This window comes from Panicum virgatum, chromosome 2N, assembly GCF_016808335.1.
Source record: "Panicum virgatum strain AP13 chromosome 2N, P.virgatum_v5, whole genome shotgun sequence".
Lineage (NCBI taxonomy): Eukaryota > Viridiplantae > Streptophyta > Magnoliopsida > Poales > Poaceae > Panicum > Panicum virgatum.
The window spans coordinates 52,751,432-52,774,015 of NC_053146.1; the positions used below are offsets into that span (position 1 = coordinate 52,751,432).

General features: G+C 45.8%; 2 protein-coding genes and 1 non-coding gene across 3 annotated transcripts; 2 read left to right on the plus strand and 1 right to left on the minus strand.

The window, feature by feature from the left end:
- Nucleotides 1-9,704: 9,704 nt before the first annotated feature.
- TRNAN-GUU lies at nucleotides 9,705-9,778 on the minus strand. Its single transcript has one exon. It is a non-coding gene; the product is annotated as a tRNA-Asn (tRNA).
- A 125-nt stretch (nucleotides 9,779-9,903) lies between these two features.
- On the plus strand, nucleotides 9,904-13,331 carry LOC120661197 (cysteine-rich and transmembrane domain-containing protein WIH2-like). Its single transcript, XM_039939939.1, has 3 exons — nucleotides 9,904-10,075; nucleotides 10,316-10,592; nucleotides 13,082-13,331. Exons 1-3 carry the CDS (start codon nucleotides 10,036-10,038, stop codon nucleotides 13,137-13,139), a joined length of 375 nt encoding a protein of 124 aa, XP_039795873.1. The 5' UTR covers nucleotides 9,904-10,035; the 3' UTR covers nucleotides 13,140-13,331.
- Nucleotides 13,332-15,789: 2,458 nt separating this feature from the next.
- Nucleotides 15,790-19,864, plus strand: LOC120661198 (cilia- and flagella-associated protein 20-like). Its single transcript, XM_039939940.1, has 6 exons — nucleotides 15,790-16,015; nucleotides 17,162-17,241; nucleotides 17,335-17,366; nucleotides 18,153-18,394; nucleotides 19,163-19,399; nucleotides 19,495-19,864. The coding sequence occupies exons 2-6, from the start codon at nucleotides 17,189-17,191 to the stop codon at nucleotides 19,501-19,503; spliced, it is 573 nt and encodes a 190-aa protein (XP_039795874.1). The 5' UTR covers nucleotides 15,790-16,015; nucleotides 17,162-17,188; the 3' UTR covers nucleotides 19,504-19,864.
- The last annotated feature ends 2,720 nt before the right edge of the window (nucleotides 19,865-22,584 follow it).

The window sequence follows — 22,584 nt, forward strand, 5'->3', positions numbered from 1 at the left end:
TGTGAGGCAGCTAAGGATATTAGCACACATATGGTGGTCAGTCGGGCAACTGGTGAATAAGTGTCAAAATAGTCCTCTCCTTCCTTTTGTGTATAGCCTTTAGCAACTAGCCTTGCCTTGTACTTCTCAACAGTACCATCAGGCCTCATTTTCTTTTTCAACACCCATTTACACCCCACAGGTTTACATCCATAAGGACCATCAACCACTTCCCAGGTCCCATTAGACATAATAGAATCCATCTCACTTTGCACTGCTTCCTTCCATAAGTCAGCATCAATAGATGAATATGCCTCGGCAATGGTTGTGGGAGTGTTTTCCGCGAGGTATATAATAAAGTCCTCACTAAAGGATTTTGCAATCCTTTGTCTCTTGCTTTTTCGAGTGACTGTATTATTGTCCTCCTCAAGAGTTTCCACATGAGTTTCAAAATCATCATTATTTATCAGTTCATGGACATCCTCAGAAGAAATAGAATTATGACTAGAAATGCTAGGTGTATTTTCATGGGAAATTCATCTTCAAAAAATGTTGCATCTCTCGATTCCATGATAGTACCCTCATATATATCCGGTATTTTGGAATTTATTATCAAAATCTATAACCCACGCTGTGTATAGCATAACCAAGAAAAACACAGTCAACGGTTTTGGGTCCAAGCTTTCGCTTCTTGTTAATTGGCACATGCACCTTTGCCAAACAACCCCATGTTCGCAGATAGGAGAGATTTAATCTCTTTTTCTCCCATTCCTCGAATGGTGTAATTTCTTTGTTCTTTGTGGGCACCCTATTCAGGACATGACACACTGTCAAAATCGCCTCACCCCACCATTCCTTAGATAGTCCCGCAGTTTCTAACATGGCGTTAACCAAATCAGTTAGAGTACGGTTCTTCCTCTCAGCAATCCCATTGGATTGAGGTGAGTATGGTGGTGTCCTCTCATGAATAATTCCATGCTCCGCGCAAAACTCAGAAAACTCATTTGAGAAATATTCTCCACCGCGATCAGAACGTACCCGTTTAATTTTCTTTTCAAGCTGGTTTTCTACCTCAGCCTTATAGATTTTAAAATAATGCAACGCTTCATCCTTTGTTTTTAACAGATACACATAGCAAAATCTAGTGCAATCATATATAAGCGTCATGAAATATTTCTTGCCACCTTTGGTCAATATTCCATTCATCTCACAAATATCTGAATGAATTAATTCAAGTGGTGCCAACTCTCTTGCCGCAGCAGCCTTGTGAGGCTTGCGAGGTTGTTTTGCTTCAACACACACATGGCACTTTGAATTTTTGACCTCATCAAATTTAGGAATTAAATTCAAACTAGCTAAGCGAGACATGCAACCAACATTAACATGACATAACCTCGAATGTCAAATATTAGTCTCAACATTACTAACCACATTGTTCACAGATTTAAAGCAAGTATCAACCAAAGACAAGCGGAACAAGCCTCCGCTCTCATAGCCTTTTCCAACAAAAGTTCCATATTTAGAAACAACACATTTATTGGATTCAAATACTAGCTTATAACCTTTACGACAGAGTAAGGAGCCACTAATCAAGTTCTTCTTTATTGAGGGGACATGATGCACGTTCTTGAGCTGCACGGTCTTTCCCGAAGTAAGTTTCAGATCGACCGTACCAACACCATGAACAGCTGCACGCGCTCCATTCTCCATCAGCAAGGAGGCAGCCCGCCCGGTCTGGTAAAAAGAAAACAAGGAAAAATCAGCACACACATGAATATTTGCACTGGTATCAACCCACCAATCAGGTGAATAACAAACTAAAAATGCAAAAGGTAAAAATTTACCATACCCAGAAGTTGCAGCTTCAGTCTCAACAGTGTTGACTGATTTCTGTGCAGGAGGCTTCCATTTAGCCTCAGGACACTCTCTTGCAAAGTGCCCAGTCTTGCCACAGGTGAAACAGTTCATCTTTTCCTTAGTCATCTTTTTTCCCTTCTTGAAAGAAGTGGAGGGCTTCTGCTTAAGCTCTTGCTGAAATTTCTTTTTATGTGGTTTGGGACGATTCTTTTGCACCACATGTGCGCTAGAACTCCCCTCAATAATCTTCTTGCCTTTGACATCTTTTGCTCTAGCCTTGTCCTCAACATCAAGAGTCCCAACAAGCTCAACAGTGCTAAATTCTTGTCTCTTATGTTTCAGAGAAGTTGCAAAGTCAGTCCAAGATTGTGGCAGCTTTGCAATTATGCAACCCGCCACAAACTTATCGGGGAGCGCACACCCAAACAGCTCAAGTTCCTTCACCAGTGCCTGTATTTCATGAGTCTGTTCGACTACCGGACGATTCTCAACCATCCGATAGTCATGGAACTGCTCCATGACGTACAGCTCAGAACCGGCGTCAGAAATGCCGTAACGGGCCTCAAGAGCATCCCAAATAGCCTTACCAGTCGGAAGCTGAATATATGCATCAATGAGAGAATCTCCAATGACGCTCAGCAAGCCACCCCTACAATTGGTGTCATCATGATCGAACTGACGTTGCTCATCAACGGTTCGAACAGTGGCAGGTATCTCATTCACCACATAAAAGCAACGCATAGAGGACAACCACAGAATAGTTTTCTGGCGCCATCTCTTATAGTGAGTGCCCTCAAACGGCGGTGGTTTCAACATACTCGCAAAGCCAACAGAGGAAAATTGCCTATAATCACGTTTTTGGATTGTTAGAAATCTAGGCAATTTCATGTTTAATTTATTCCATAAATATGACGCAAGCAAGAAATACATGAATATGATACCATATATGTGCTTATCAAACAAATTCATCATTAAAGACATCATGAATATGAAACTAGTGCTAACCAGCGATGCATGACATGTAGAATCTCTCAAATAAAGCATGTCAATCACAGTGTTTACGCTAATCACAAAGATTGCAATTTTGAGAATAAGATCAGCATACCCAGTGGCAGTGCCGGAAGCACCCGAAAGTGACATGGTGCTTTGTTGATGTAGTTGTCCCGCTCGATGCCGTGCAGATATGTTGCAGTGCCGATCGTCCGCTCGATGTCGTGCCGCCAGGAACAGGAATGAAAGCCGCCAACGTCGGGAACAGGAACGGAAGCGAGTAGTCGTGCCGCCGTCCACACTCCCCAAAAACGTGATTGCCGTCCTCACCCGAGCAAGTGAACCCAGCGGACGGAGACGTTCCGGAGGCCTACTCTTACATCTCGTGTGCGCGCAAGAGACGGAACGGGAAGAACTCAAAGTGCTGCTGGATTGTGGTGATTGCCCGAGAGAATTTTAACTGAAGGAACCCTCATCGATTTATATCAAAGAAGGGAGGAAAGCGAGGAGTCGTGCTGCTGGAGGCGGAAGGCCATGGGCCTCTAGTCGTGCAATGGAGTGCCGGTAGAGTAAGGGAGAAGACAAGAAACTCCCATCATCAAACCTTTGATTGCCACTAATTTTGGTAACTCCCAACTCAAGGTGAGCAAATGGCAAAAATAAAGCCACGTCCATCCACCATCCACCAGCCACGCCACGGCTCAATTTCTCAAATTAACCGGCCATTTAATGTGCAATATTGTCACGGCTCAAAATAACCAGCCATTTAATGACCATAGAGTTTTATTGATTTATTAAATATTAATGGGCCAAGCCCATTATATCTAACAGATAGACAGTATAAATAGCCGATGGAGGCACGGCATTGCATACAAGACACACAAACATGACAACACCTCTACACGAGAGGGAAGGAGGTAGAGAGAGAGAGAGGGAGTGAGAGATGGTGATAAGAGCTTGTCAAGATAGCCAAGGATGACTTTCCTGTGCCTGTCTTGGATTGAGCTCGAGCTGCTTGCTCTTTCTGTGGTCTTACAGGCAGTCTCCTTGGCTAGTCCAGACAGTTCCTATCTCCACGCCACATTTATCCATGTTTTGAACATTGCAGGAGGCATGTCTTCTTTACGCAAACACATCCAATCAAGAGCAACTAACACATCGTATATGCTTAGAAAATTTGGAGCGGCGCACGAAGAGGCATTGGTGCCTATTGAATTTCACGCCGTGGGAGGTGAAGCTAACTTAGAGCGATGCTTAGAAAATTTGGAGCGGCCCATATGAAGAGGCATCGGTGCCTATTGAATTTAAAACTATTTTATTGGTCTAGATAGCTTGTCATTGGTGAACCAAAATGCACAGGAGCCAAAAGAAAAACTAATTTATTTCACATAGGTCCCAACAGTCCATATACTAGCTTTGATGCCTACTTTTTCTTATGCCGCAGCTCTGCCAATGTGATGTCTGTTTGCTCACCATGGGATCCAGTTATTTTGAGGCACCACTAGCATGTTGTGGAGGGCCTAACACATCATATATATGCATAATATATGCATAAATTTGGTTAATCTTTGTGCTCTAAATATTGAAGAAGCCATCTCTTTTTCTTTCAAACACATTAATGGGGACATAAAAATATATATAAATAAAATAATAAGAAGTTAATGGGGCAATAAAACAATATATATACACAATCTTGGGGGAAATAAAACAATATATACGCAATCTAGGGCCTAACACATCATATATAAATCAAATGGAAAAAATAAATCGCATTAACGGGGAAATAAAAATAATAATAAAATAATAAGAATTAATGGGGAAATAAAAAAAATATACACAATCTTGGGGGAAGTAAAACAATATATACACAATGCATCATATATAAATTAAATGGAAAAATAAAATAATAAGAAGTTAATGGGGGAAATAAAAAATATATATACACAATCTTGGGGGGAAGTAAAACAATATATACACAATCTAGGTCTAACACATCGTATATAAATTAAATGGGAAAAAATAAAATAAAATCTAGGCCTAAATATTGAAGAAGCCATCTCTTTTTCATGCAAACACATTAATGGGGACATAAAAATATATATATAAATAAAATAATAAGAAGTTAATGGGGAAATAAAACAATATATATATACACATTCTTGGGGAAGTAAAACAATATATACGCAATCTAGGGCCTAACACTTCATATATAAATCAAATGGAAAAAAAATAAATCACATTAATGGGGAAATAAAAATAAAAATATAAATAAAATAATAAGAATTAATGAGGGAAATAAAAAAATATATATACACAATCTAGGTCTAACACATCATATATAAATTAAATGGGAAAAAATAAAATAAAATCTAAGACCTAACACATCATATATAAATTAAATGGGAAAAATAAAATAAAATCAAATGGAAAAAATAACATAAATAAAATAATACGAAGTTAATGGGTGAAATAAAACAATATATATACACAATCTAGGCCTAACACATCATATATAAATTAAATGGAAAAAATAAAACAATATATATACACAATCTAGACTTAACACATCATATATAAATTAAATGGAAAAAATAAAATAAAATCAATAAAATGGGAAAAATAAAATATACACAATCTATGCCTAACACATCATATATAAATTAAATGGGAAAAATAAAATATAGAAAAACGCTAATGGGGAAATAAAACAATACGAAGTTAATGGGGGAAATAAAACAATATATATACACAATCTAGGCCTAACACATCATATATAAATTAAATAGAAAAAAAATAAAACAATGTATATACACAATCTAGACTTAACACATCATACTCCCTCCGTATCGTGAATAGAGGACGTTCTGGCGCCGGGGGCGTTTGCGATTAAAGACGACGTTCTGGAGGCCGAGGGTTAAATTGGACGCGATTGCCCCTAAGCACTACTCGTCATTAATCGCGCCGCCCGTTCGCAACTCGCCCGTTCGCATGGTCTCTCCTCGTCATTAATCGCGGACTCCTCGACTGAAGAAATCATCGCGCACGCGCACGACTCATGCATCTCCCTCACGCGCTCGCCTTCTTCGTTTCGTCGCTATGGAGACCGGCGGCGCTCAGGGTGCTGGTCGCCGCGGAACGGCGTCGGGCCGAAGTCGGAGGCGCTCGCCGCGGAGGACATCGGGCCGGAGTCGGAGGCGCTCGCCGTGGACGGCATCGGGCCGGAGTCGGAGACGCTCGCCGCGGAGGACGTCGTCGACCCGCTACTGTGTGAAGATGGAGTACTGCTCGTCGCCGCGTTGGACCATCGGCGTCATGCTCGGCCGCATCAAGATGGAGTACTGTGTGAACGTTTCAACGAGCACTATCCTGGCTGGCTACCGACAGAGGAAGCATCGGTAAGATAATTTAATTCATGCATCATTACAAATTCAGTCCATGCAACAATCGGCAACAAGAAAGGATGACGTCTCTACTACAAAAGCTAACAAGCATCAATCAAATTGTTTCATGCAGCAAGAATGAGTACTCCTCGGCAAGACTAGCCTCGGCTTCATGAAGCACTGATGGATCACAAGGGATACAAGATGGAAGCCGATCTTCTCTTTCTAGAGTTTCTTTTTTCATGTGAGGAATCTGAAACTTGTTGCAACCTTTCACTTTCATTGCTTCCATGAAGACACCTTGTAGTGTTAGAAACATCCGGTTTGCTAGGTGTGCCGAGTACTCCATAAAAGCCTACAAAACAATTGTGCAACAAATGAATGAATGAGAAAATTTGTTGTTAAAAAAAACATTGAAACATGTGTGACCAATTTGAATTGCTTCCATGAATTGCAAATTACCTCTTTGACGGTTGGAACTAGAGCCTCTATAGATTTTGCATCCTTCATATATTGAATTGCTTGTATTGCTCGAAAGAAACCCAAGTCAAGAATGTTGAAATCCGGAGAGTTTGGTGGTTGACAAATTAGGCGGATATCAAATCCTCCACGCTTAGCGGCCGCACAAAATTCCGGATCATCCACTTTCAAATGAGAGGGTGCATTGTCTTGTTGGATGAAGATTGGTCTACCCACATCTTCTCTTGGCCATTTGGATCTAATGGCCGGCAACACTTGGTTGATCATGAAATCCCTAATCACATCTCTAGTGATCGATGTAATGGGTTTCATAACCATGTCTCCACGAACACGGCCGGTCCTCTCATTACCTCTCATAGCCGGTTCATAATGAACAAGTGGGAAACATCCAATCCTACCATCAAAAGTGCAAACCCCATCCCTAAACCTTGGTCGAGCGCAAACACACAAGAACATGAGCCTAGGGATGTAGTTTTTATTCTTACAAGTCCGATGGGGTAAATCTTCTTCGGGTAGCAAATAATATCTTTCATTTTTTTGATGTAGGTAAAACCATTTCTCATCAATAAAAACAAAGTCATACAACTCCTTAAACTTTGGATCATCAAGCAACTCCCTGTTAACCATGTCAACACACCACTCACTACTACAGATCGGGCCATTTGTCCCGGTTCCAAAGGGCTATTTGTCCCGGTTTTGGAACCGGGACAAGGCCGCCGGGACAAAAGCGCTGGAGGCTTTTGTCCCAGGTGGTAGAACCGGGACAAAATGTCCCTCGCGCTAAAAAATATTTGCGCCCTGCGGGATTGGAACCCAAGACCTATTGCCTAGCACATGGCTTCCTTGCCAACTCAACTAAGTAGTACATGTGACTCAGTAAAGAATAACTCCCTTTTGAACTATCACGTGGAGGGGCCTTTTGTCCCGGTTGGTAACACCAACCGGGACAAAAGGGTCCTTTTATCCCGGTTGGTACCACCAACCGGGATAAAAGGGTCACCCTTTTGTCCGGGTTGGTGTTACCAACCGGGATAAAAGGGGTTGGACCTTTTGTCCCGGGTGGAGCCACCAACCGGGACAAAAGGGGAGCCTTTTGTCCGGGTTGGTGGCTCCACCCGGGACAAAAGGCCCATGTCCCCCCCGCTGGCCCGGCTAGCCTTTGGACCCGGGACAAAAGCCACCTTTTGTCCCGGGCCCAAAGGTAACCGGGATAAATGACCTGGAACAAAGGCCTATTCTGTAGTAGTGACTGTAACCTAGCCCTCTTGTTTGCTTCAGTGAGATAGGGTTTGATGCTACTAGAGTGGCGCCTAAGGTAACCTTTTTTCAAATACCTTTGAATCTGCCATTTGCTCAAATTTAGTGCCTTGCACACATCATCTATTGTCATTCTTTGCTTTAAAGGAATGTTTCTCAATGCATCTAAGTCAACAGGGATTTGCTTGCGGCCTACTCTACCCTTCTTTAGACCTGAAACAACAACCGGAATGGAGTTTGCTAGTTGTGTTGTACCTCTTTTCCATAACCTCTGAACTGCCCGAATATGAAGCCCAAATTGCTCGGCGACAATGGTAGTGTCCTTCTTGCCTAGTTTACCATTGTTGCTTCTAGCCAACAAAGATTGGTAAACTTGTTTGCGGAGGTGTTCTGTCATCTCTTTCCTTCGATGGGGCTGTTCAACAGGTTCTGTTAAAAAAAATAATGCTTAGTGTTCATAGCAACAGCAAGTTCTATTCTTAGCTAGCAACAGCAAGTTCTTTTCAAAGATAAACATCATCACTAAAAACCTTACCAGCATCGTTCCCTATATAAGAGAAATCCACGGCACCAAATTCATCAAGCGGTATGTTCAAATCGACTGTAAAAAAAACAATGATACGGTGCCGGCCGTAAGTGATGAGAACTGAACAAAAAAACTGCAAATAACGTGGACCTTGGTCGCTAAGTGATGCATTACCGCCATGGTTATCTTGTGGCTCGTCATCGACGTGGATGTCGTTGTCGTTGTCACCTTCAACGGGAGCCTCAACAGCATGTTCTACTTGTGGCAGGTTCAGATCAAAGCCTATGTAAAACAAAACGAATGCTTTATAGAAAGTACTACGTCGTCGTCAAATGCAAGTCTGTTTGCAAAAGGAAACTAATAACAGATGCCTTACCGCTTTCATTCTCCAATGGAGGCTCGTCGAGATGAACTTCATCCACGCTATCGTCATCTTCAGGCTCCTCGAGACGAACGTTGAGATCAAACCCAGCAACTGAATCGGCCATGGATGAACAAGAGAGGAACAAGCAAGCAAGTGAAGGAGTGGAGTAAAAGTGGCGTGGAGCACAGAAGAAGCAAGCTAGTGAACGAGTGCATTTAAACTGCTCGGAAGATGTGGCATGAGTAATCGAAGCGTCGGCCGAGATGAGCGCCAAAATACAAAAGCGAACGCGCGAACGTAAAAAGTAGCAGCAAAGCAGCGATCCGTGAGCGCCAGCGCCAAAAACACACGAAAATGCGAGCGAGCAGTGAGCGCCAGCGCCAAAAACGCGAGCAGCACAGCGGCATGCCACGCAGCGCACAGTGCCATGCAAATACATCTGCTCAACAGCCAAAAAAAACACCCAACCAGGGATCGAACCAGCGCCCTCCAGCACCGGGACAAGTGACACAGACCAACCGAGGTACACACGTTTCGATGGCTATAGTGCACCCGATATCTATTTAATAAGGGCAAGACAGGAAAACTAACCCCTAATTAATCACCCCTTGGTAATCGTACTCATGTCCTAAACGTCATCTAATTAGGATACGGAGGGAGTATATAAATTAAATGGAAAAAATAAAATAAAATCAATAAAATGGGAAAAATAAAATATACAAAATCTAGGCCTAACACATCATATATAAATTAAATGGGAAAAATAAAATATAGAAAAACGCTAGAGATCTAGACTTAACACATCATATATAAATTAAATGGAAAAAATAAAATAAAATCAATAAAATGGGAAAAATAAAATATAGAAAAACGCTAGAGGAAGGGCTTGAACCTTCGACCTTGTGGTTAACAGCCACACGCTCTAACCAACTGAGCTACTCCAGCTGATCTGGTGATATTTGTATCAGTAAGTTATTATCTTGTCGGGGAAATGTGGGCTAGTGGCGAGCTGCGACTCCATCGCCAGCTCGGCCTACTGCGTCTGGTAGATGTGGGCCCGCTTGCCTCCGCCGACCCACAGGCACGACCGCACGAGAACCTGAAGCTAACGCCCGCCACCGGTTCGTCGAAGAAAACCAGGACTAGAAGCGATCGGACATCGGGGTAAGGCGAGCAAGGCACGGCGAGGCGACGACGGCGCCATGAGCTACCAGAAGGTCCCGGAGTCCTACCCGCCGCCAGGCAAGTCACCTTCCTCTCCGTTCTCCCAATCTTTCAGTAGCTAAAACGTTTCTTGATCTGAAATCCCCGTCAGAGATCCCCCCTCTCCAATTCCAATCCGTCAGCTACAGATCGATCCGTCGCCCTTCCGGGAGTCGGGCATGAACTCGCCGTGCAATGCAGCGCCGGATCTTTTCTCGGACGATTGGAGATTGGAAAGCTCATGACCTATCTGATCCGGGTTCTGTTCTGTTTCCGCAGGGTACTCGCAGCCGTACCCGCCGCCGGGCAGTCAGTATCCACCTCCCCAGGCTCCACCGCAGGGGCCTTACTACCCGCCGCAGCAGCAGCCACCTCCGGGGTACCAGGGCTACTTCAACGACGGGCAGCAGCCCTACGGATATCCGCCACCGCATGGTGGGCATCACCACCACGGCCACCACCATCACTATGATGACCACCATCATCACCACCATCACCATGGTCACCACCATCACCACGAGGAGGATGACTGCTGCCTCGGCTTCCTGAAAGGATGGTAATACTAATACAGACCTTTCTCTGATCTGATCAACCGAGGATATAAAAGGAAATCTATCTGTTTAAGCAAAGAAATACCAAAGTTTCAAAATTTACATATACTAAAGTAGTTCTGAGCTGATACAATTTATGATTCTAGGAACAACTGGCCGGATTTATATAAATATAGGAACACAGTAATTTTTTGCATCTTTGGTAAGTTGTGTCAAAAGAAACTGAATTGCCAATATCTGAAATGGAGGTGGGTCATCCAATTATGAATAGCTATCCATGTACAGTTGGAACAAAAAAGAAGGCAAATTTGCTCTGTGAAGACCTCTCAAATAAAATGGTATACGTTTTGTTCATATCTAGGCTTAAGAAAAATGTATACTGATTTGCTATTTCATTGTTCAAATGGTGGTTAGCTCAAAAGTAAAGTTATATCACAAAAACTTAGTAGCATTTTACTTATTTGTCGGTACCCCAGGACTTCGGTACCCCCTCTTGCTGTGTCTAGGCAAGGGCCTTTGTAGTTATCCTTGACTACATCCAAACAGCCGGACCCCTGCGGTCCGAAGTCCTGTTCTCCCGACAATGATCCGGACCCGTTCCACGGCTGGGAAAGGTCCGGAGACACCACGTGTCCCGGGAGAGGCAGGCACTCAAGCGCGAGCAGCCGGGGCTCCGGACCTCCTGAGGAGTCCGGACCCCCGCGGAGACTCGGACCCCTCATGGGTCCCGGACCCCCTGTATAGTAACCGGACCCCTCATTAAGGGAAGAAATCGACACCCCTCCCCGGGAGGGTCCGGAGCCGACACGTGTCAGCAAGCACAGACACGAATACAAGGACGCTTGGTCTCCATACTAAGCCTCACCCACCACTGCATTCATTGTGGTAGGTGGACGTCTGCATTGATACAGCAGAAGCCGAGGCGATTCTTTGACCAGGGGGCACTATTGATCGCATATTACCAAGGTGCTGGCGCCGCCCGCGCCGTGCCTGTCAGTCTGCCCAGACAGATGGATGCGACTGCTCGGCTTCACCCATTATGACACCTACATAATAGCTACAACAGGCCACGCCGCAGGCTACGGTACTCCAACGGGCGCCTAACTGACGGGACAAGAGAAGACTCCCCTGGGTCAGAGGGGCAGCAGGGCGCAGAAGCATAACGGAGAAAAGATTCGTAACCACTGTAGCTATTAGAGTACTCTGCGCAGTACGCTGCACGGTACGTTGGGCCCACTTGTCGGGGCCCCAACGTTCAATGTATCCGCACCCCTTGGTCTATAAAAGGGGGGCGCCCGCTAGAAGAAAGGGGCAGGCTGGGTGAAAGCCAGGGCCGAGCAGAGAATAGGTTCATACACAACCATCTCTCAGTGGACGTAGGGTATTACGCTCCGGCGGCCCGAACCACTCTAAATCGTGTGTTCTTGTGAGCTTCCTCCCAAAGCTAGATCAGCCCAATCGCCAAAGTGCTTCCCAGAGTCCTCCCTCACCGGGAACAGGCGGGTGCGCTCCGCCACCCGGCTGTGGGTACCCTAGAAATCCCACAACATTATTCATGTTCCCTTGCTTGATAACTCCATTCACTGACATTGTTAGTTCCCTTACTGTATGGCTGTTTGCACATCTTTGGAACACTAGAGTTGAATCCTGAAATGATCCGCAACTGGTAATATTTAAAACATGTATACAGGGGTAGCAAATGTGCTTTTAGTGAGCTGATTTTCATAGGTTTTATTTATTGTATGGATAAGAACAAACATGTTTTCGTGGTTAATACATGGCCTTTTAACACTCTGAAATCGTACCGTGCAGTCTTGCACATAAAAAGTTGGACTGTGGCTGTATGTTGACCCTCTGGGCTTCATGGATAAACTATCTGATTCGCTCTGAAGTAGTTTATATAACTGATATGCTAGATTAGTTTATTTATCTTGTGGTAGACAAGAGTTGACCTGGGAGCAATCTCAATTATTTTTTGGAGTAGTTGGTCTCTAGATTGTATTTGCATCAGTCACTTGTGTTGACTAAAAAATATCGATTATTTGATGAGGGCATTGACCTAGTTTCAGTATATACATGTTGAGTTCAACAAAGATTCAAAGAAAATAGTATACAAATTGACCTCTGTGTTATGGAAGCAACTGTAAAATATATCATTTTTGCACTTGAGTTTGACAAATCAGTTTAAGTGTACTTTCCATGCAAATTATGTAGAATTACACGACTTACATAAGCACTAGAACTTATAAATAAATTGAGGTAAGTCTGGTAAAATGACAACGTTTATGAGGTTTTGGATGTGCAATGTTTGCTGAAAGCAAAGTTTGTACCCATACAGACGTATGCCTTGATCTAAAGGTTGCTCAGGAAAAATATTAGCTTTACCGAGTGAAATATCAGAGAAGGCTGCAGTGCCATCGTCTAGTTCAGTTTTCTTCAAAAAGAAAATGCAGGGTTCTAAGCTTAATTTACCTGCCTATATTTTCTTTTGCAGGTGGGCCGCTCTTTGCTGCTGCTGCATACTGGACGAGTGCTGCGGCTGCTGTTTCTGACGTATATGCCTTTGAAGCCTCCTCGTGTCTGGCATCCTTGGACAGCAAAATTTGTCTCTGTATTTAACTTGCTATGATTGTTGGATAGTATAAAAGTGAATCTTAGTTGTGTTACTCTTCGTAAATAAGTTGGTTCTCTATTTCTGTTATGGCAATAAAAAGGTATTCAGACAAATTACAATGATTTTTATAGACTCCGTCCCTGTCGCTGTCCTAGAGGTCTCATTGCCCACTAGGCCTTGTTTAGATGTTTACACCCAAAATCTAAAAAATTTTAAACCGTCTGCATGGTGTACTAAATGTAGTCGAAAAATAAATCGCATAACACAAATGGGCTGTAAATCGCGAGACGTATCTAATGAGTCTAATTAGGTCGTGATTGGGCACTAAATTGCTACAAATGGGCTGTAAATCGCGAGACGTATCTAATGAGTCTAATTAGGTCGTGATTGGGCACTAAATTGCTACAGTAAAGCTACAGATTCGTCTCGTAGTTTACAGACGAGATTTATAATTAGTTTTGTGATTAGTCTACATTTAATACTTCAAATATTAAAAAATTTCCTCCCAAAATCCTAATATCCAAAATGATCTAAACAGACTCTCAGCCCATAGGAGGCGTGGCCGGCAGTAGGCCGCAATGGGCAATGCTTCTTCCATTCTCAACGCGAACCGTCTGCACAGCTAATATTATTATATTATCCTTGAAAACAACAATAACATAACATAATTTTTTTTCTCAAACAAATTGTGATAAACTAGAGATGAAACCCAAAAAAAATAAAAGTCATGATTCAGGCACATTGATAGCTAGTCTCCAAGCGCTCCTATTCAAAACTATCTCTTTAGAAATATTCCAATCCTTAAGGTCTCTCTTAACCGACTCATTCCAAGTCAGTTTAGGTCTACCTCTACCCCTTTTTACATTATCGACCCGCTCAAGAACCCCATTACGCACCGGCGCCTCAGGAGGCCTCCGTTGGACATGTCCAAACCATCTCAGCCGATGTTGGGTAAGTTTTTCCTCAATTGGTGTCACCCCGACCCTATCCCGAATAGCTTCGTTTCGGACTCTATCTCTCCTTGTGTGCCCGCAAAACCACCGCAACATCCGCATCTCTGCTACACTCAGTTGCTGGACATGTCGTCTTTTTGTAGGCCAACATTCAGCACCGTATAACATCGCCGGGCAAATTGTTGTCCTATAAAACTTGTCTTTTAGGTTTTGTGGCACCCTTTTGTCACAAAGGATGTCAGAAGCTTGACACCATTTCAACTAGCCAGCTGAAATTCTATGCTTAATATCTTCATCAATACCCTTAGCTGAAAAACTGATAAAAAAAAGGTGAAGTTGGCGGCGGCGGTGGATTGGAGCGGACGCGCCGAAATTCTGTGCATTGTCGTGTGAGTCGAGTGTGCCGAGCTCCAGCCAATATGTGGTGTCCCGGTGCGAGGTGACCGTCATCGACTTCGTGTCCATGCGTGGAGCTACGGACGTCCGCTCGCCAAGCCTGCGCTGCCACCATCTAGTGCCAGGGTGGCGGCAGATTCAGAAGTTGAAGCTTCAGCGTAGGGCCAGACAATGTAGCAGTATAATGTCAGTTTGAGATTGAGATTATAGATTGACGTGAAACCGAGATCGTGACTCAATATTCAATGTGATGGTTCCATGTCCTTATCAGTTTAAGTCTGATTTATTGTGCTAATTCAAAAATGCAATTCAGTCTGGCAAAAGATATGACTTGCAATAGTATGCCAAAAGGTTGTTTTGCCCCCAGCATTTCTACATCATACTACATGTTAGTGCAGGAACACAAGTAAGAAATAAAGAATAGGGCTTTTGGATTGACATAGAGTCTTTCCATGCAATTACAATCTTCACATTCTCAAATTGACACAATTATCAGTCTCAAATTGAGCAAGACATTCGATCCCAAAAAAATCGACCAATTTAGAATATCAAACCAACAGTTTTTCGAAAGCAATCTCAAATCAACATTCACTACCAACGTTGTTCGCTCCTAGTCCGAACGTCGACTTCTGAAGCACTCCACAAAGCAGACCCTTCCTCCTGCACCGGTGCTATAGTGGGCTTTGGATAAATATATTCTATAAGCACTAAGTATGGCTAGGTAGCACGTATGGCTGCCGTCACGGTTTGTCATAATGATGACTCCGCCACTATTGCCGGCTGGGGCGGAGCGGAATATCCGGTGGGTGATGGCCGGTGGCAGGGGCGAGAAACAATGAGGTCGAAGGCCGCAGTGGCAGCAGATGGTGGGCGCGTGGTGCGGCGATGAGCTGTCGGCCTAGATGAAGGATGACTGGGTGGGTGGGGGGGGTGGGTTGGGGCAGCCAGAGATGGAGAAGAAGTATATCGCTGTTGGGTTGAAAGGATCTGATTGGTTTGCTTCCAAAATGTTGGCATGTCACATGTTCGGCTGGTCCATTGGCTGCTGCTGTGGACTGAATCCAGTTGCTGCCTCTCTGACTGTGCAATCAAGTCGTTGGGAAGGCCCACTGCAGCTGTTAGGTTGGAGGGTTTAAAGCAACTTCAGGAGACCCTCTAAATAGCTCTCTATTCAAAATTTAGAGGGTGAGACCAATAAAATGCACTCTAGCGTACCCCGGTTTGATGGACAGGGAACCCCGTCGTCGGATGCCAAACGGACGGCATCAGCAAGCGACGTGCCCGACTGAATCACTGCAGAGAACCACCTGGTTCCGGTCATGAGACTCCACGCCTTCTGGGCTCTGGCCTTCACCTCTCTCTCTGTTGGCCTCTCCTTCCTAGCGGCGATCACAGGGCGAGCGGCGCTGCCCTCGGCCGGGTCAGGTCTTCGTCGGGCGCTTCGCCGGCGACAAGCATCCGCCAGGTATGCCCGGATGCGCGCCCAGTCCCTTCCCTTCCTGCTGTGCGAAATCGAAAACCCCAAACCCTAATGTACGCTATTTGTATTCGGAACTGAGTAACTGACCATGTATTTTACCTACTAACTTCGATTTTTTGCAAAAATTATGGAGTGTGCATGTGTATCCCCTTCTCCGGGCATGCCCCTGAGGCTGGGGGTTAGGAGTCACCTTTGTTGTTGAAAGAAAAACTCACAAGCACCTTCGTTTGTCTATTTTCATGTCTCAATTCATGCTACTGACACGGCTGATGCCATTTTACCTTTAATTGTCTCAAGAATACAATGGTCTAATCAACAAACGGTACATTATCAGAGGAACAAAACCTTATGTCATTACATTCTCAAACCATTTTAATATTTCTAAATGTTTAAGCTTGAGCCCCTAAAAGCATCTCCAAGAGTACCCAATATTTATTCCCCAAACCAATTTTCGGATACTAACAAGAAATTTTGGACTCCAACAGTACCCGAAAGCTCTGCCAAATATCCTCGCACGCCCAATACCAGCGGTCTCTGGAGTTAGATTTCCGCCGCTCCTCATCGCTCCCAATCCTAGATCGCAGCCAGTTTCTTACCTCATTCCGCATCTTTTTTCACATCTGCACCATTATACCCTTCTCTATATTGCCTGTTGTGCCCTGAAAACTGCGAAGACCACCTGGCCGCCGCATCCAGTTTAGTCCAGTTCCCCACCAGTACTGGCTCCGGTTGACGAGTCCAGGCTGCCTCCTGTAGTCCTGTCCAGCAATGCAGTGTGCCTTAATTTCCCCCAGCGATGTCGTTCATTAGGCGGTGATCCGAAAGAAAAAAAGGACGATGCAGTGGCGAGAGAAAAAAAAAACATTGGTAGTTTTCACCTGAAAAAAAAAACAAGATCTGGGCCATGGGTTGATGGTGTGGCTGCCCCTCAATTTTTTGGAACCATTTTTTAGGAACTGTTGGGTGAGGCCATGAGGGGATCTTTTCTTCTCCTAATAATTTTTGGCATGGTCCTAAAATTAGATTTTTGGGCCTCTATTTTTTAGACACTCTTGGAGATGCTCTAGCTGAGACAACATTGCTGCAGATTGCAGAGTGAAGTTTTCTTATTTCCGTACCTGTGTTTTGCAGTTTAACTGATCGTTCAAGCTCCGGAACATGTTCAAGAATACATTTCAGTCTGGGTTCTTGTCAATTCTTTATAGCCTTGGGTAGGTAGTGTGGTAACCCCATATTGGTTCCTTTTTGCGCTTCATGTGATCTTGGAAAAGATATCTCATGCTTTTGTGTTGTGATTTATGCAGGACCAAACCATTGCAGATATGGGACAAGGAAGGTCTGTTATATTCTTGATGTCTCTTCTTTATTTTTTGATGCTTCTATGCTACAAACACTTCTTTTCTTTGTTCTGTTCTGTTTTGTTGACAGTTGATATGGAATCAGAGCATTGTTTAATTTGGTTAGGAATCGATCTTTCAGCTGCTGAAGCACTACTTCTGATTGTTGGTTTTATTAACTTATTATTGTTTGCTTCGTGTGGTATAAATTATGAATTTCATTAGCTAGAACATCATTGCATTGGGATTGATCATTGGATTCCAGACTGAGATAATCTGTTACAATATAAGTTATTTGCTGGAGCATGAATCATTCTACCAGCAGATTGTTTACAGTTCACATTTTTCTTTTGGGTGAATACCATGACCTTGAAATTAAGAGGAAAGAAAATGTGTTCTAGGTATCTTCCTGACATCTGATATTATCACTCATCAACAATTTAAAATTTATGTGAAATAGTTATTATGAAAATGTGAATCGTAAGTTCCCCTGAGTTCTGCTATATAGCTGATGTATCCTAGTTATAGTTGACTGTACCCTGGTGAGATTTACTCAAAAGAGGTTGAGGGCAGCCGGCAGCGTTTAAATAATAGAATATGTTCCATATGCTAAATATATATGAAAAAGGTTTGACTTGTCCATCAGTATATATGTTGCAACTTGCAAGTGTATAAACTTGTGCTGGAACCTAAATACCTATATGCTTCATTCTGACTTACCACAAATCTTTTTGTCAAGTGCTCCATTTGTGTTGATAATGCTTTGTCAATAACTCCATATGCAGTTGTGAATGGGCACATTAAACGACCTCAGGATGAAGATATCCAGTCTAATGTACTTGAAATCATTGGAACAAATGTACAGTCAACTTACATCACATGCCCAGCTGATCCTTCTGCTACTCTTGGAATCAAGCTTCCGTTTCTGGCGATTATTGTGAAAAATCTTAAGAAATACTTCGCATTTGAGATCCAAGTTCTGGATGATAAGAATGTCCGACGGCGATTTCGGGCATCAAATTTTCAAGTGTGTAAGAGCTGTTAATCATTCCATTTTCTGCAGAAGTAAATTCTGTGATGTTCTTATCTGTTAGATTTGATTCTATTTCATCAGTGACCCCTTGTCATTACCTTCTGCTTCCTAACTTCAGTTTTGTTGACCCTTTTACTGTTGAAACATCACAGTAAACAGTATTTGACAAGAGCATAGATAGATCCTAGTGAAAAACATGGTGGAATTATATGAGGTTCTAGGATCAATATTCCGTACTTGCAATTTTCTATTTCATACTTTAGACCAATATAACTATATTGGTTCTTGGATTAAACAAACAGTGCATGCAAATTTAATTTCTTGAGTAGTGTCATTCACTCAACAAATGTCTTTTACTTCACCTTTAACCTTGGGCTTGGGAAACTGGAGAGAATGATATATCATTATACCCTGCAAACTTCTACTCATTGACTTCTGTCAATCTAGTCCTTAGTGCCCCTTACCTGGGCTGACAGATGGCTCATTCACATGAGGTGCGCATGCTGTTTTTTGGCTTCTGTCAATATGGCTGTGAAAATTCTGCAGTCACCACTTAGTCATGCAGATATTTAGTCTTATATGTGACCTATTTTTTTTCCTTCATTTAGGCACCTGAATATAATTGTAGACATAATGGTTGATGTATTCTATCCTGAGGTGCATCTGATTTAATTGGCATATTCTATTTTTGAACCTTTTTTTTGTTTAAGGGGCCTAAAGTGTGCGCACTCAATCGTACTCACTTGCAAACCCTTTTTGTAGTCCGTTACAAGGGTAAAGCCATATATCTGCACAATGCCACTGAAGCTTGATGATGGCTGGAACAACATTCAGCTGAACCTCGCTGATCTTACAAAGAGAGCATACGGCACAAATTACGTCGAGACACTCCGGGTGCAAGTTCATGCAAACTGTCGACTTCGCAGAATTTATTTCTCCGATCGCCTGTATTCGGAGGAGGAGCTGCCACCTGAATTCAAGCTCTACCTTCCAATCCAAGTGAGAACTCCTGGATGTCTGTATTTTGTCACATTGTTATAAATATTTCTACGCTCCATAACTAGCTCTACTATATCCTTTTGTGTGAACTTCAGAAATCATAGGGATCAGAGCAAGCATGGAGAAACTTTGGCCACCAGGAGCCGTGCCACATATCAATGTGATGATCGCCAGCACAAAGCTGCGCATTTGCCTTCCTGAGACCAAGAAAAGTATCAGAATGTTTTTGTTAGTCTTCTGAATGGTGTCTGCCGGATGACTATGATCTTTTGTTCAGAGCAAGATGACTGGTTGGGCACTTACCCAGTGACCTTTGTCTATGTGACTTGAAATGCCAATGGAAAACCTTTAGCTACTGGTCCTTCTGGTCCAGAGCAAAACCTACCGTTACTGGCTGCTGCCCGGCCATTTAACGTGCCTCTTCCAGTGTAGTACTATCTCTATGATGATAGTGTCATGTGACCACTGATTTGTTGGGTGCATGTCAAGCGTGATCGCATTAAAAGCTTCACTTCTCTTCAGCGAGCGTCAGCCGCGCCGACTGCCGACTCCTGCAGCCCTCCCCAGTCTGGCTCCCTGAATGTACCCGAGAGCACTGCGTGTTGCTTCAGAAATCTGTGCTACGTCTTTGCACTCTGTGTCAGCTGTAACTGTCCGTATGATTCACACGGACTGAAATTTTTTCAACCCAGGCCGGTAGCAGACTAGCTATGCGTGATGGGAAAAAGAAGAAAAAAAAAACCCTTAGTTCCAGTCGAAACGCTGCTGCCGAACGCCAGAACCATGCCGCTCTGATGCTGCTAGCGTTGCGGCGTCGTTGTGGTTGGCGGCGAGCTAATGGCTGGGCAACACGCCGCTGCGGCGGCCAGCGGGCCAAGCACGCCAGGGCCGCAGGTCGGGGGGACCGGATCGGACCAGTGCGCCGGGCGGGGCGGGGCGGTGACCACCGGCCGCGCGGCCCCGTCCTGCCGCCTGGTGCACGGCGCAGGGGATCGGAATGGCGAGCGGAGTAAAAGGCGCCGCGCAGGGTGCAGCGGCATGCGCCGCACGCCACGCGCGCAGTGAGCCCGCGCCCACCACCCCGCTGTGCAGCACGGCCGCCGGGTGCGCGGGCCGGGACGCGGACGCTTCGACCTCCCGGCGTCCACGGCGCCGCGCGTCGGCCGGGCCGCCAAAAGCTGGCCGGCGCGGCGGTGCAGCAGGTCAGGTCGGTTACTTGCCGTTGTGGCCGGTATGCGCGCCGCCCGCATGGCGCGGGAACGCCACCGGGGCCACGCCATAAATGACGGCGCGGAGGGGGAGGATCATCGCGCCATGGCATTGGCGCCGCAGGTGGATGCGGATCCGTGGATGGCAGCTGATCTCTGATCGAGCAAACCGGCCCTGGATGAGTTTCCAAACGGGACGGTAAAAAAAAAACTCGCCACGGCGGCGAACCCGGTGGCGACACGTAGCGTCCGAGGACAAGCACCCCGCCACCACATAAAATATAAAAAACCGGACTCGGTTTACCGTTCCGGACCGAACCGGAAACGGGAAAAAATCTGGAAACCGGCGGTTCCGTCCGGTTTTTGAAACCCTGGTTACAAACAGCTCCATCCAAAACCCTCGCGCGTCGCGTCTGCGTCAGGCTCAGGCAGCCGCCCGCCCTGCTGGCGACGTCGGCTGGCTCCCTCCCACGCACCAGCCGCCCCAGCGTCATGCATGCCATGCCATGTCCCCAGCGCGGCAGCGCCTCCCCTGTTCCGAGCCGGCCCCAAGGACAAGCACCCCCCCTGGCCGCGGGCCGCGGCCACTCCTCGGCACGGCGCGTCCACGCAGACACACCGCCGCCGCCCGCCTGCCACCCGCCCGTCGCCGTTCATGGACGGAGCTGCATGCTGCTGCGCATGCCGCCGGCCGGGCCGGGCTCCATGCGCCCGTGTCCCGTCGATCCCACGGCTGGTAGGGATCCAGCGCCCATGGCGCCGGCGGCCCCGCGCGGACAGAGATCGGTCGATCGATCCCGTCCGGCCCAGCCCTGCCCCGCGCCGGGTCGGCAGCCTCCGCCTCCATTCCTCGCTGCCCCCATGGCCGTGCGCGCCCGTGCATGCATCTCGCCGGGCGCCGCGGGGCCCCGCGCCGCGTCAGCGAGTGTGCGTGCAGCGCGACGCGACCGGTGGGGGCGCCAGTGATCTGAAGATGCCTTTCCGGACGCGGACGTAGCTGTGTGCCGGATCGGTTGGAGCTGCCCCGAGTGGGACAGCGACACGGACGGGGACGGGGACGGGGAGGGCACTGTTCGTTCGGGTGGCATGGCGCTGGCCGATCGACGTCTCGACGGGACGCCGATCGTCGCAGGCGGGGGGGATTGACCCGGCGCGCGAGCGCATCTCGCTGACCGGACGGCAGGCCGGGATGGGAGTCGGGTGACGGCGGACGATCGGTCGAGGCTCGAGACGAGGCGCCCTGGCCATTCTCTCTGCGGTGAGCTGACAGCCTGATGCTGCAGCGATCGCGGCCAACGAACGATTGGACAGACGAAACCAGGAGCTCCGTCCCGTTTTCCGACATGGACGCTGTCTCCACTCTCCACCCTCGTTTTTCTTGACAGAAAAAAAAAATCTCTGGTTTTGCTGCTGCATTCAATTGCTGGCTCTTGCAAGTTGCAACGACGACGACTGCGGTGGTTGTTGCTTTGCGGCACCAGCCACAGGCTTGGCGTTTAATGCCGTCTGAATTGATTCAGGTTCCTGTTCTTGCGGCAGCTGCCACAGGAAGCGTAATGCGCGCGGATTCAGCAGCAGTGGCGGCATCATGGCGCCTGTACTGTGTCTGTGTGTACCCCCCCCCCCCCCCCCTACCGCTCGATTGTTTTGACCGAGCCGTACTTCTTCTTCTAGTCCGGGACGACGCTGCAACTGGAACTGGAAGAGCGCGCCCCAGCGCGCGCAAACCTGCAGGGTGCAGGCCGTGAAAACTGAGGAAGAACCAGGCCTCAGGGGCGCAGCAAATCGTGCCGCACGGAGTAGAGCATCGTGTCTCCTTATTTCTCCACATGCATGGCTGCACTCACTGCACCTTCGATTCATATACATCAAGCCTGTGAGCTCTTGCAAAGAATTGGATGCCCACATTTCGTAAAATTTACTTAAAAAACACCAAAGCTTGAATCAGAGTATGAGACCACCCTATAGCAGCTGGGT